This window comes from Equus caballus, chromosome 12, assembly GCF_041296265.1.
Source record: "Equus caballus isolate H_3958 breed thoroughbred chromosome 12, TB-T2T, whole genome shotgun sequence".
Taxonomy (NCBI): domain Eukaryota; kingdom Metazoa; phylum Chordata; class Mammalia; order Perissodactyla; family Equidae; genus Equus; species Equus caballus.
This window is the reverse complement of record NC_091695.1, coordinates 8,592,694-8,608,305: the sequence shown is the minus strand read 5'-3', so window position 1 is coordinate 8,608,305 and position 15,612 is coordinate 8,592,694. Positions and strand designations below refer to the sequence as shown.

At 38.7% G+C, this 15,612-nt stretch overlaps 1 protein-coding gene across 2 annotated transcripts in view; it reads right to left on the bottom strand.

The window, feature by feature from the left end:
• TTC17 (tetratricopeptide repeat domain 17) overlaps nucleotides 1–15,612 on the bottom strand; it is a 116,319-nt gene that overhangs the window by 47,790 nt on the left and 52,917 nt on the right. Inside the window, exon 17 of one of the 2 annotated variants that reach the window (XM_023653901.2) lies at nucleotides 456–626. The exons of the other annotated variant lie outside the window; for it this stretch is intronic. Within the exon in view, the coding sequence (XP_023509669.1) occupies nucleotides 456–626 (171 nt within the window). The remainder of the gene's footprint in view (nucleotides 1–455; nucleotides 627–15,612) is intronic. 2 annotated transcript variants of the gene reach the window in all.

The following is a 15,612-nucleotide window of genomic DNA, read 5'->3' as shown; positions in this document are numbered from 1 at the left end:
TCTGGCAACTATGAATTGACTGACAATCTTAAGAACTGTTCAGTAAGGCACAGCTCAATAAAATGGAGTTTTAGGAAAAGGCCTGGTAGTTACGCCCATTATTCCAAATCTTTAAATTTTATTGGGATAGTGTATATACAACTTATCTTCCTTCTTTTCAATGACTTACTCAATAGACTAATAACATTAAGAAGAAAGACTGGTACATAAATGAATCAAATTTGTTCTAGCAAAAGAAGCTGTTGAGGTGCAGAAAAAAGAAAGAAGTGTGAAGAGTATTTTCACATTATAGCTTGTCTTCCGGCTCCCCACCTGAGGGTCACCCTCATGATTCCACAATGCAGTGTGTGACTGTAAAAGAAGGAAACAAACTCTTGAGAGGAGAGAAAATTCTAAGTTTAAAGCTTGAGAGTTGATTTTATCCCAGAAGCACAGCTCAGGTCAAATCAACTTACTTTCAAGTCTAAGGGCATCTGAGTCCCCCCCCGAATTCTCAGCAGAGAGCACAGGGTCCTCCTCTGCTCCTGTCCCAGAGGGCTCTTCTTCAGCAGCGTCCGGTGACTGTGACTTGTCAAAATATTTCTGTTTGTCATGGCTGTTGTCCAGGGTTTTCGCATGACAATTACCTCAATGACAAGAGACACAGATAGAGAACATTAGAAACATCTCTCTTGAGTAGTCCCATGGCTCAAGGTCCCCAAGTATCAAGAAGAGCAAAAAGGTGACAGTGTCAGTTTTTCTCCAGCAGAACACACAACAATCAGTGAGCTGGAGCATCTGAAGCCAGATCATTATTGTGACTCAAGACTTTGCAGTGAAGTTCAAGTTTCACCTGCTAGGCTATTGTAAGAACAAAGTATTTGGGGAAAAAAACTCCATCAACAAAGACCAAGTCCCAAGATCTCATTCCCATTCATAATGAATGATTTTGAAACATTTCTACGAGAGTCAAAAATATCCTAAAACAGAAATTTTCCTTCTATTTGCCTTTCAAAGGTGAGAAATTACAGATTAGTGCCTGAATAAGTCTGGAGAGAGAGGAATTGTAGCAGAGAAATATACCATTCTTGCATCATAGCTTAGAATGAAAGATATACCCAAAGGTAAGAGATTATAAATTAAAAACCAAGGGCTTAAAGGGGGATGGTTGTGGGGGAGAATCCACATTTAAGACTGCAGTATCACAAAGGTGCTTATTTTTCTTCTGGAAAACAAATTCTAGTCATGCAGATAAAGATTTTCCTAAGCATAAAATGTCAAATCTTGAATGTAATCAGAGACCTCTTTGATACCTTCTGAAATGTGTAGTGAACCTGACCTCTACTACAATTTTGCCAGTGAGACTTAGAGTTTTGACCTTATCAGGGATTGTGTGTTAATATGGATAAAGAGCCACTATCCAGCTCGACTTGATGGTCAGGGGAATATGTTACTAGGCTGTTGTGTCTGATGTGGCAGGGATCTGGCTAGCTGAAAAGCCGTCCTCTTCCTTGCTTGTTTCATGTGCACTGTCAAGGAAGAGGCATGTTCAGTGGCAGCCCACAACTTCCCTAGCAGAGGACAAGTCTTTGGGTAAGTGTGTATAGGTAACTTCCCTCCTTTACCAGAACATTCAAACATGCTCTAAAAGTTTATCATTTAGAGAATGTTATCTCCAAAAGATGTATGTACCCAATCAAGCTCTCTCTGCAGCAATGGAAATACAAGAAGTCTCTTTCTGGATTTAAGGACTCCCTTCTAGATTCCATAATTTAAGAAAACCCTCCTCAGGCCATTTCCCTTATTGTGGCAGAAAACAATGGACTCAAAATTTTTTCCAATTTACTGAGTTTAGACTTAGATCACACGCTTAGGGAGTCACTCTCCATTTCCCAATTCTATACTATCACACATCTGAGGCTACCATATTCAACAAGGTTGTCAGAATCTGAGGATTCTTTGCTTCAAGAGAGCTTCAGCTCTCAAGAAACTCATAAACAACTTGAGGAGACAGTAAATACAAGACAACAAACAATAATGAGGTAGCATGTTGTGCCAAGCAAGTGCTTCAGAGAACAAGCTTTGAGTAGGTTGAACGTGAATTCTGAAGAATAGGTAGGACTTAAAATGGGGCGACTACAGGAAGAGAGTCAATATTTGCTGAGAGCTTTGATTTTTCTTCCACTTAACCCTCAAAAAAACCTAATGAAGTATTATTAATCTTCATTTTGCAGATAAGGAAACTGGTTCTCAATGAAATTAAGTAACTTGCCTAAGGTCAAACAGTAAGTGGTTGATCCGGGATTTGAATCAGGTCTACCTTACTGCAAAGCCTCTTGGCTTTCCATTAGTCAATGCTACCTCTTCAGCAGCAGAAGTAGACAAGGCAGCTTTCTAGGCAGGGAGGAAGAATGTGGAGAGCAAAGCACCAGGAACAGGAGTTCTCATTTGTGTCTGTGAGCCAATGAGAAGTACAATGTGACAGTGATGGAAAGTGTGGCGGGTGTGCGTGTGTATGTGCATGTGATGAGGAATGGTAGTCACTGTTTCACCAGATTCTCCTGTGAGAGGACAAGGGTTGTTGATTTGCCTCCATTTCTGCCTTCACCATCTAGTATGTGCAGGTAAGCACGGGAAAACTAAGCATAAGAGCATTAAAATAAAACAGAGCGATAACAAACAACTCTGCACACCCAATTTACTATGAAGAACATTGCACTTCCCAGAGACAATTCTTAATTGGGATATAAATAAGCACGACTATTAAAAGCAGAGAGGAAATAACGACAATGATGTTGATAATTTTAAAACACGTTATCCCTAGTGAATATTCTCTGACTTCAGCTTTGGTGAATTTGCCTTCAAACCATTTTTCACCTTGACACAGGCTGAGTAAAACTCAATGTTACAAAAGCCAAGGACAAACTTTTAACATGAAAGCCAGTGAAATGCTAGCTGTGTTTTCTGCATTGACTTTCTCCTCCCCAACCTTTGCATCTCTTATTTTTCTCTTCCACCCTCTTCCAATTATAAAAATTTAATTGGTTTCATCTTTTTAAATGTCTGCAATATTAAAAAGTGCTTTAGAGGTAATTTATAAGATATGATGTGCATAAGATCCCGAAGCTGAAATGAGTCCTCCTGCGTGACCTTAAACCCAGACACCTTCTTGAAGTAAGCCTTCTGCATTCTAAGAATGTCTTGTCCTCCAACTCAGGAAATTGGGGCCAAGGTCTCTCAGAAAGAGGGCAGAAAAGGGGATTAGAGAGAACTGGGAAAATAAAAGGAAGAATAAGAAGTTTAGGTTTGGATATTTCTTGGAAGTAACCAGAATCAAAATGATCATAAAAACTATATGCTTTTGGGTTAAAACTGTTGATAGCGATTTTCTTAGACTAATAGTTAAAAAGACTAGTTTAGAGTTGTGGTATGGTTTACAAAAGTTTCAAGGCTAATAATAGAAAGTCAAATTGCCTAATTTTTAAATTACTCCTTCCAGTTGTCTGAGGGAGAACTGAAGCACTTCAGAAAGAATGAAAGTTTCTATTCTTTGGACTATAGGATGGGTCTATTCCAGCTTACTGGGGAACTACAAAAAGTTGCCTACATGGAAAGATATCACTTGTCTTCCCAGCAGACGTGGAGATGATGTTCTCATTAAAGAAACACAAGATGTTGGAGAAGGGAAAATGGAAAGACACCTGAAAACTAACACGTCATCTTCCATGCATATGACTATTCTTCTTTGCTGATGCAAAAATGAGAAGCTTCTAAGGCTTAGACTAACCTTGAGAAGTACGAGTTTTTTACTTTTTAAGGAACTACATGATTTAAATGAAATGCTTTAGATAACAACGTCCCAGGTGAAAACGGAAACACTCTTCCGTGCTTAACGCTCTGTACTTGCAAAGCATTCAACATCTACTTCAAATCCTGTCAGTTTGGTTTTTCTTAGAAGTAAAAGACTACAAGGCGATACAGCAACTAAGCATAAAACTCCAAGAAGGGTATTTCTGATTCTAGAACTGCTATGAGATCTTAGACATATCAACATCCTTTTCTGTGCTTAGAGTATTGCCTGCATAAATTGGGTTATTAATATTAACCTATCTTACAAGGGTGTTCTGGAAAATAACTAAATATTTAATACACCTTGTCAAAGCAGAAGTCTCCTAAAGGATAAAAGTCCAATTTATCCTGTGACTGAATGGGTTTTCAGAGTAAACTAAGTTCTCAGGAACTCCTCTCATTATGAAGGTTAGCGAACCTCCTCACTTTTCATATTAATTCTGTTTACAAAAGTCCTAGAATATTTTCCATTTTCTAATCAGAGTTGGGTAACCACTTACTTGTTAAAAAGAATTCTTATCTTTTGAATCCCATAAATTGGTAAGAGATGCCTGGCTGGGAATGTGAGGATCCTTTAGGGTTAGTTACAATAAAGAAATGCCACAAATAAGTTGAGCGGTATTAGGACCTTGTAGGAGCCAAGCAACTAAAGCTAGTCAAGTAAAATTAATGACGAGCTCATGCAGTTCTTTTAAGATTAGAGCACAGTGGATAAGAGTACACACTGGAGCTAGACTAGGAGTTCAAATCTTGCTTCTACTACTTTCCAGCTGTGTAACGCAGGGCAAGTTATTTTTAAGCTCTTTGGGAAGCAGTTTCCTCTTCTATAAATTGAGTTTAAGAACAGTATCTAATTCATTGGGTTGTTGTGATTAAATGTAAAGAGATAGACCATGCCCTAATACATGGTAAATGGCTATTATTATTATTACCCCAACATCATCTCTTTTAGCAAGGCCTTTTAGCTATAACCAACTCAGAACCTTTAGTATGAGCAACTGGATCTTAGAAGTTATCGGGGTATTTGCCTAATTTCAACTCCCAGTGTGTGTGTGTGATGCTGGAGGCAGTACAGAGTTCATTTTCACCAGTCTTTAAGAAGAAAAGAGAAATTAATTCAGATTCAACTGCTCAGCCTATCTAAATCCTACAATATTTAGTAAATTTAGAAACTAGCCTCACAGTCTGCTCTGTGCTCTCTAAAGGACGTTTTTAGTAGATAGTGTGAATTCACTGCCTTACAACATGAAAACAGACTACAGATACCATGTTAACTCAACTTACCTCTTTGCAGCCCAATAACTCCTGTTAGGTTGTTTCTTTTGCTTCAGTCTTCCCCACCAAATCTTTCTCCCTCTAATATACTTTTTTTTCATACAACAAATAAGTATAATACTCCTTTACTCCCTGTTGTATAATGAATTTCTAAGAGATAAATAATAACTAAACTGATTTGTAATGGGAGCTAGAATCTGAAATTGTATGTTCTGAAGACAAAGTAACAGATGTTAGAAAAACGTTCTTTGCGAACAGTGGAATCTTCTAAAGATATTCTTAATATCCCTGTTCTAACAGGATTATGTTATACTCCAACTGCACACAAATTATGGAGCCATAAAACCAATTTTGTTTTTCTTTTTTTTGTAAATAGGTAACCTAGAAACACATTGTGAATGTTTATCATAATTTAACCTACTTCATCATTTCATGATATTTATTTCTCTAGTAAAATATCTGTCCCTTAGAAAAGGTAGTAAAATAAATCATGAAGTGAATACAAGTGTATCTTTCAGTTGCTCACCACTGCTGTGCAAAATTATGTTAAAGTATTACCAGGACACTTTAACTGTGGGTGGCACGTGGGGCTTGGTACCACACAGAGTCAAAGGTATACCTGAGGAAGAAAGAAACCTTACTGGGAACAGATACCTTCATGATTTCCACCTCCAGAGGTGGGACAGAGTCCTGCAGACCTTGTTTTGAGGGGAACACTCCATGGTATGAATTCAAATCCTGCCTTAGCTGCAGCCTTGCCATATGAACTTGGGCAGGTCAATTTACTTCTCTGTGTCCAGGTTCTTTATCTGAAATGGAGAGATGAGCTACGGTCCTACTGTCTGAGGATTCTTGGGAATACCATTAATGAAACCACTGTGAACATAACCACACAGAACTCCTTGATTTGGGGTGAAACCTAGGTTGCTGATGACTGCACCTGAGAGAGGAATGAAGCTGTCTCACCCCCTCTGCTCTGTGCTGCCCTCTCCTTAGGAAAGACAAGAGAAAGCATTGCAACAGAAGTCATTCTCCTTAGACATGCTCTCATTCAGCAGCTACTGCTGAATGAAATTCTTTCCAGGAGGTTTGAAGTAATGGTTATGCACTGACTGACCTTAAAAGTGCAGTGCCAGATAGAAAACAGAGCACATTAAAGACTTGAAATCAGCAATCTCAGGATTACACAGGCATTCCCTCCCGGTGAGGCGAATGAATGAGAAGAGTTTAAAAAAATGTGACCTCAAACACAAGTGTGTGTGTGTGTGTATCCCTCTCACTACATGTTTTGGAGTTAAATCCCATCCTGGGGAAGACTCTGTTCACTCATGGTAGAGGACTCTGCTTTGCCCAACAATTCAGAGCCGTACTGGCTTCTGTAGACCTGTACTCCTTGCCTCCTTTTAGAGGGAAAAAAGGAGAACAGGCTGTAAATCCGGTCTCTTTGTCTTGCCGTGGAGCCTTAAGTGACTAAAGCAGAGGGAGCAAAGTCAGTGTCAGCTGAGACACAGACACTGTGACATACGGGCTGTGGAAGAAATGACTCGAGTGACGGAATCCAAGCCCTCAGCAGCTTCCTCTAGAAACGTGAAAGATCAGAGCAGATCTCTAAACAGGGAAATTTAAACATTCCCTGGAAGTTTACCATGAAAGATTTTCCCACGCAGAAGCTATATTGAAAAAAAGAAAAGAAAATTAACTGCCTTAGCTGTTATTATTATTATTAAATTTAAATCTCTGGCTTACTTCAGCCTAGGGAAAAATTTGTTTCAAGTAAGAATGCCGTGGAAACAAATTTACCAGATTTTCTCAGACTTACTGATTTACCCATAAACGTTAGTTTTTCAGTGAGGGTTAACAAGGACATTTGTTTGTAACTTTCATTAAAAACAGTACAGACGGGAGGTGGGAGAATGCAGGCTACCTATTAGATGTGTCAGCTTCTAGTGGATAAGCGAGACAACATGACTCGTGTTCTCTTCTCCCTTCTACGGTGTGGGAGCTGCAGACCTTAAAAGAAGATCTATATCTATATATGTATGCTGAGTGGGTTCAGCATAAAGTATTCTGGGTAAACAGTGGGTGGAAACAAGTTAATTACTCTTTATTACTAGGTATTCTCAGCAGCTCAAACTTGAAATATCATCAGCAAAATAATTTGCCATTTAAGGACATTCTATGTGCTAAGAGTCGGGAGGAGGGTGTGGAATACATGGTGGGCCAGGCTATGAAGATGCAAAAAGGATTGGTTCCTGCTCTCAAGGAGCTAGAGAAGTTTTGGAGGAGAGTTGTGTCATGTACAAAGTAACTATCATGGCAAGTCACAGAAGCTGAAGGAGAGGCACGGGAACAGTGATTGGTTACACATTACTTATAATTAAGGCGTCAGGTAAGGCATGCGACAGAAGTGGGCTTTGAAGGATGAGTAAGATTAGGACTTCCGAGAGAGGGGGAGGAGAGGGCGTTATGAGAAAGGGCTGCAGAAAACAATCTGGGCATGAAACCAGGAAAGCAGGGTGTATGCAGTGAAGGAGACAGGCCACCCACAGCGGCATCATCACATATCAAGGTGTGGTACAATTCTCACTGACTTTGCAAAAGGCAGAACGATGTTAAAGTTCTTATGTGGTCAGTGAGCTTACATTCAGCACATGTGATTCAACCACACACTCGTGCAGTGAGCCGGCTTCATTCAATTCTTAATACTTAGAATAAGCCTACAAACAGACGGCCTGGGGGAGGGGGGCTCAGACTTCCTAGCTACCCACAGTCTTTAGGGTTTATCATTCGCCTCTCCTTTCTCCTGCTGCAAGTGAGTGGTCAGCTGCTGATGCTGAGGAAAGGAATCTAGTAGGAAAATCAATAGACTTTAACTCTGGTCCTCTTTCTCAAACTACAAGTGGAGGCAGAGAGACGAGATATGCATAGCGGGGAAGGGACCTATCGTCACAAGTACTTGTCAGGCATATCAGGTTTGCCTGTTTTCCTAGAGCGAGGATACAATACGAGGCTGAGGCCAATAAAATCTCAATGGCCACTTCATCCTTTTACTCCACAGATTAAGTGAATTATAAGGAGAACTTGAAAGGAGAACCCAAGATCCTAGTTATTCCATAATTGATCAGGACTTGAGCCTCATAATATCCTGTAGGACTTAGATATGAAGACAAAGAGCATTAGGAATTGTCCCTTTCATTGGTATGGGTGGCGGATATGATATTTAAACCAAGGTTTAAAAAAAGGCCACCACTGTCCCTCCACCACAGAACGTTTTGAGCAGGGCCTCGTGAATTTCAGTAACAAAGATCCCTAATTCTCTGAGTGCAGACTTCACTTCAGGCATGTGGAGCTATGACAGGTACTCTGATCTGAGCATATCTACCTACCCCTAAGTACACAGAGCCAATGCACCAACTCGAGTGAAAAGTGTAGAGAAATAAATGATGCCATCATACGGCTCCCTTTTGCTTTATGTCACCAAATGAAAGTCACCTGGAGGCACTCATTTCAGTGGCCACTTTGCACATAATAACATGGTTCCCAGGATCTTACTCTCTCCCGATTTTCAACATTTATGGTTTTGAACCACTGTATGTGAGACAGGTGGTGAACTGTTTAACTATTTTGTTCACGTGAGTTTTTCCCTAGCTGTATTTCACATCATCAAGGGAAATACGGCTCTATTATCACAGTTCCCTGAAGCAGGAAGCGGAAGATTTGATGGACATTAGGTACCCTACGAGCTGCTATTGACTGCCAGCTCTTTTCTCTGAAATTTGATATGCTTGTTATTTTTTACAATCATCACCTTGGATATTTGCGATCTGACTGGGTTATTAAGCAATGCCTGACAGCCAAAGAGGTTTAAACTGCTTTGAGGATGGCAAATTCTGAATGGCAAATTTAGCTTTGTTCTTATAAAAAGCAACTAAATGAGATGACAAGACAAATCCCAAGCTGTGCTCTTTTCAACAGCTATGAAATTTGATTTAAATTTCTCCCGCATTGTCAAGGTCATAACTAAACTTTGGTGGTTAAGAAAGAGTAACAGATTACTGAGATTTTCTTGGTGAAAAAGTACAGTAGTTTAGTATGAAGTAAATTTGACTATTAGTAATTACAAATAACAGTGGAAGAAAAAAGGAGGAGAAAAACCCAAACTAGCACACACACGCACAAACATATATGCCAGGTATCCTCAGTTATGTATTTTGAATCTCACTAATGCTCTTTTCTAGTGATTGCCAGGGCCAAGTGATTTATGTCCAGGCCATGGAACTGAGTAGAGAGCATTCAATGATTAAATTTGTAAAAGGGTTTAAATACTTGGTGCTAACTGTTTTAAACAAAAATTCCAAAACTGAGAATTCATTTGAACAAGTTGGCTCACAGCGCACATAAAGAATTTTCTGAGGCACAAATCACTTTAAAAAAATGAGCTCACTCTACCAATGCAGAACAGATTTTTAGTGTGTGTGAGTTCTCCCAATTGGAATAATGTTTTTGAATAGGGAAGAGCATGCAAATACCTGTTATATGAGATGGCAAAGCTTAACATAAGCTGAAATACCTCTAAAAACATCTGCAACAATGAATGGAACTGGAGATTTAAAAAGAAAGACAGCATCTAATGAACTTGCTTTCCTGACTACACACAAAGTGTATACACCTAGAAGTCAGAAGCTAGCCCCCTTCAGTTCCTATCAGGAGCCTGACCTACGACTTTAGCAACAAACCATATTAAAAATATCTTGTTCAATAATTAACGGTGGTGAGAAAAAACAGACCCCATCTTGCTCATCCTTCCTATTTTCTTGTTGGTGTGTACAACCACTTTGCCCTTAGTGATCTGAGTGGAGGCAATCACAGTAAGCACCTGATGTAGAATGGAGCCTATACACAAAATAGGTGTCTAAATATAACTTTCCAGTCCTATTTGCAGACAAGCGATCACAAAATATGACTAACGATGTCTTCCAGTGGGTGTCCCCACACAACATGCAGAGCAGAAAGGAAACAGAATTGTGATCTAAACTTAATTTAGCATCTTAAAACTATAACTGACTTCCTTTTGGAGAGTTGAGACAGTAACTCTAACACTGGCAAAGACCATTCAGACAACTCAAGTGTTAAGTCTGTAATTCAGAGAGATTGTAAATTTGCAACTTATTTTTAGGTTAATGAGCAAAAATATTCCAAAACTGAGTGACAAGCTGTAGCGCTACCCGAGCCTGGCTGACTTCAAGAAGTGCTACTGAAATGTCTCAAGTGACAGCTCAGTTGCTGCCCTCGGTCTCGATCCTCTCGGAGCATCACAGCCGAGTCTGCAGTGACTCAGTTCCAAGAGCCCTGGTGAAACACAGCAAACCCACTTGCTTTGTGTATATTACATGCTGGGGCTTAGAATACCCTCCTGAGAAATGTCCTGTCTCTTCATCCACTTGCCAAAATTGTCTCTTACTTTATTTCAAACACAATTAGTTTATCATGTTCCTAACAAGTGAAAAAATTTTTCAAGTCTTTCTTACTTGTGTCCTATTATTATTAATACGTTTGCTAAAGTGATTCTTGGTATCATTATCTATTTGCTTTAAAGTTATTTTAGTCACTCAGTGACAGGATGAAACACGAGTTATAGTTTAGAACCTATGCCAATGGCTCTAAAAGTAATTCAACTACGTATAGAGAGCTCACTTTAATACTTCTATTACCCTAAAATTGATTCTTGTTGTTTTACTGTTACTATCTCCCCACTGTATAGAAAGTACTTTTGATCAAATGAAGTCAACAATGACTTTCTAAACTGTTAGACCTAGAACTTCCCACATTATTCATTTGCCCACTACTGTTGTGATTTTTCCAGAGGTACCAGTACCATTACTTACATAACTTTTTTAAAAAATAGAGTCACTGTTTAATCTTACATTACTTTATGTTAAAAGGGAAAATAAGTACCACTTTTCATAAATCACAGCTTTGATGTGTTAGTTATATATTTTTTTCTAATGCCCATTAGAATAAACGAATAATATTAAAATTAAAAAATGTTTACCACCTGAAAGCTTATGTACCTCCAGCGATATCTGGACCATACTTCGGGAACCCGTACAGGACACATCACTATTGATTTCTTCTTCCTTCTTAAATGCTTTGTTCTTCAGACCTTAAGAACCCAGCTCCCTCTCGGTTCTCTCAGTACCTCTCTTTACTCACTCTTTCACTGATTCTGCTCCTTAAATGCTAGTATTTTATAAGATTCCATTCTTGGCCTTTTTTTCTCACCCTGCCTATTCTCTCTGAGAGAACCAGAGGCATCTCCAAACGAACATGTCTATCGGTGAAATTATTTTTCAGCCCCATGTCAATGCATAGATGATTTCTTTTCCATATTCCCACTCTTAATTAATGACATTGACATCTATCCAGTTACCAAAGTTAGAAACCTCTCTAGTCAATTCACATTCCGAGTCAACTGTTTCCAGCCCTTCCTCTCTCATCATATTTCCAGCACTCTCTGCCCCATTCACTCTCATCTGACAATTCACCTCTTATTTCACTGAGAAGCGATCAGAAGTCCCACTATCATACCTACATCTGTACCTATATATTGTCCCTGCTCCTAAGGACAACTCCCATCCTACATTTGTGCCCTGGATCCCATCCCCTCCTGTCTATTCAAAAACTTTGTTTCTACAATTAGCTTCTCTCCTCTCTGCACCTTCAATTTCTCCCTCTTCACTGGATCATTCCTATGCAAACATATTGCAATACTTTCTATTTTTAGAATGACAACAAAACTAAAAACAATTAGCTTTGAGCCCACATCCCCCTCCAACTATCATCCCATTTTTCTGCTCCTCACTAGCAAAACTTCTTCAAAGAGTTGCTGGCCATCTCTACTTCTTCACCTCCTTCACAATCCACTTCATACCAGCTTTTACAAGATTGCCAACAACTTCCATGTCCCTCAATCCATGGTTTATTCTCTGTCATCATCCAACTCAACCTCTCAGGACATATCCACGTGGTGCAACAATGATACAACTGCTCACTCCTTGAAACAATTTCTTCACTTGGCTTCTGGGACAAAATACTTGCCTGGCTTTCCAACTATCTTACTGGCCACTCCTTTACTGTTCTTTCTCTTCCCAACCACTAAGTGTTGGCTGGAATACCCTAGTAATTAATCATAGAACTACTTTCCTTTTTATATTAATCATTGAGGTAACTTCATTCAAGCTTGTGATTTTAAAAAACCATTCATATGCCCATGGCTCACAAATTATCATCCCCAGCCTGGGCCTCTTCCCTGACCATCACGGCATTCATATATCCAACCAACTACCCAACACCTCCATTAGACATTTAATAGGCAACTCAAACGTAACATGTCCAAAACCAAACCTGTTTTTATCCCTAAACATGCTCTTTCCTCCGATTTTGTTATCTGATTAAATAACACCACTGGTTATTAAAAATCTCATTAAATAGCATCTAGTTGCTCAGATCTCAAATTTAGGAGTCTCCCTCTTTCATTTTCTACATTCCCTCTAGTAGTGGCTTGTTGGTTCTACCTTAAAAAATATAACCCAAATATGATGACCACTTCTCACTTTCTCTCCTCTCACCCCACTGCTCTATGCTAATATTATCTTTCACTTATATTTTTGCAACAGCATCCTAACTGGTCTTCCTGCTTCTGCCCTTTCCCCACTACAATCTATTTCCAACAGAGCAGCCAGAAGAATCTTGCTAAAATGTAAATCAGATCATTTTTCTCCTCTGCTCAAAATCTTCCAAATCACAGATCTTTCTCTTAGAATGAAGGCCCAAATTATTAGAATGGTCTGCAAGGCAGTAAAGATACGGTTCTGTCCTCCTTCCATTTGTCTCTCCTTTCATCTTCTACAACTCCACTGACACCACACAGGCCCTCTTGCTATTCATCGCATAAGCCCTTGCAACAATTATTCTCTTTGCCTGAAGTGCTCTCATGCTTTATGTCCACATGGCCCAACTCCTGACCTCCTTCAAGTCTTTGCTCAAATGCCACTTTCTCAATGGGGCCTCCCTTAGCCAATGTAAATCTCACCCATCCCTCCTGCTCTATTTCTCCCCATAGCACTTACCTTCTAACAAACTAAATAATTTATTATGCTTATCACCTGCTCTCTATTTCCCTCTACTAGAATGTAGCTCCATGCAGACCTGGAGTCTCTTTTCTGTCTGCTCTCCAGGTCCTAGAATAGTGCTTGGCACACAATACGTATTAGTAGAATGGATGAATGATTGAATAAACAAGCCATACTCAGTTTCCTTCGGTTGAAAGAAAACATATTCTGTTGCTTTAGAAGGTTATATCCACTACCAAATTTCATTTTTCTTAAATATTATTTGGCCAGGTTAACAATCTATGATGACTGGGGGACAGCTGTGGAAAGAACTTAGGCAGGGGCCAACAGCCTCATTCCTCAAAAGAAAAAAAACCTTTGGCACGCAGGACAAAAAGTTCACACTGAAAACCAAGAAGTATTTTTATATATTCAGCGTCTTTCAGAGGCTGAAGTGTAAAACCATTGGTTATCAGACTCTGACTTACTGTCCTAAGCTCTTACGAAAACCAAAGGTACCCATTTTGTTTATGAAATCAAAATGCTGGCAATCCCAAAGATAAACATTACCTGCTGAGCTAATACCACAAGTATGGCCACCAGAGCTTGTGTGTAACATCCAGGCCTACGTGGCTGTGGAATGATGAAGATTCAGAAGAGATGACGGTGACATGCTAAATTGAGGCCATTCCAGGTTTGCTTTTACGGTTCATTATGATGGCCCCCCATGATCAGGTTCAGATCCGTGTTTTATGGAGGGATGTATGTAATTCTTTTGAGGGATGACAAAAAAATTTCAGTGATTATGCCACTTTCACAAAATGTCTCAAGAATCTACAAATATGAATTCTTTCAATCACGGCAGTGGGATAGTCTGTGACTTGCTGGGAGTAAAAGAATCCTGCGTGGGAACTGCACCAGCCCTGGGAGGCAGAGGACTCAGCATTCAGTCCAGGCTCTACCACTGACTAACTCCATGACTGGAGAAAATCATAACTTTTGCTTCTAGATTCACGCTTATACCCTCGCACCACTGCATAGATAACTGTCAAAGGGTTATTTGTTAACCAAATAATTAAAGCCCTTTAGTAAAGGAATATAAAAATTTAGACGCATTACATAGAGCTATATTTGGCTTCGTGGCATGATGAACCTGCATTTCAGGATTTTGAAATTGGTAAATAAATTAACCAGTTTTAATTCTTCTTACAGAAATAGGTGGAGGTAAGCTAACTACTAACATATTAAATATGCTATAAAAACTGAGTCTTTAAGACTGTATCTTTTCTTTTTTAAAGCAGGTATCTTCACTAATCTCATGAAGAACGTGACAACGCAAAGGTTCTTTAATTGCAGGTAGCACATACTGGATACTCCACAAGAGGGCAGAAAAAGGCAGGATTTCTTTTTCTTCAAAATCTGAACTCCATGTAAAATTGCTTTTAAGCTGCAAGTCATATATCTACAGGAATTTAGGTTGAAGAATACAGACTGAAACTGCAGGCAATGAAACAAGTTATAAAAGGAGATAAGACAGGTAAATAGATGCTATAAACACAGAAACACTGTCAAGACAACACAGGATAATTCTTCTGCACACCGGAACAGATATTAAAGCTCATGTACGTGATCTGGAAATTTTTCTATTTTTTCTATAATGGTAAAAGCTTTCAAATACATATCATAGAGAAACGTATAAAATTCTAAGCATACCTACACATTAGAATCTGAGTTCTGTATAATATATATTCATAATTTCTATAGATCTGGGCATAATTTTAAGTGGGCATGCATCTTAATGAATTAAGAAAAGACCAGGGTTCAGAAATCCTGGATTTGACGTTTAATTATATTTGTTAAATATCAATGCTATTGTTAGTGGCATAGCTGTAAGCATCTCACATAAATGAAATCTAATAAATATAATCTACCATTGGTCTTATGTTTTCCAATATAAGAAAAACAATACTGAATGAAGCCTACTAAACACAAAATTATACATATCAGAGACAATAATAGAACAATCTAGATTACTTACATAGTAGAAAATATCTTTGCTGGATGTAACTTTTTAATTTGCAAATTAGTGAAGTTGAGGGATGAAGTGTTTAGAAAATATTTTCGAGTAACAAATGCTTGGAAAATCCATCATCATGGATATTATGGATTCAATATCTACATTTTGCTCCTATTGTTATTATAAATTACTTTCCATTTTTGGTCATTAGAGAAGATAATCATTATTGCTTCATGAAGTTTCATTCTCTGTGACACTTCATTTATCCTAATTAAAAAAAAGTCCTTTCTTTAGTGCTCAGCACTTAAGAGAGCTTACCTATACTTAGAAGTATTATAAATTTATTTAAGAGATTCCATTTTACTTCAAAAAAGGGGCTAA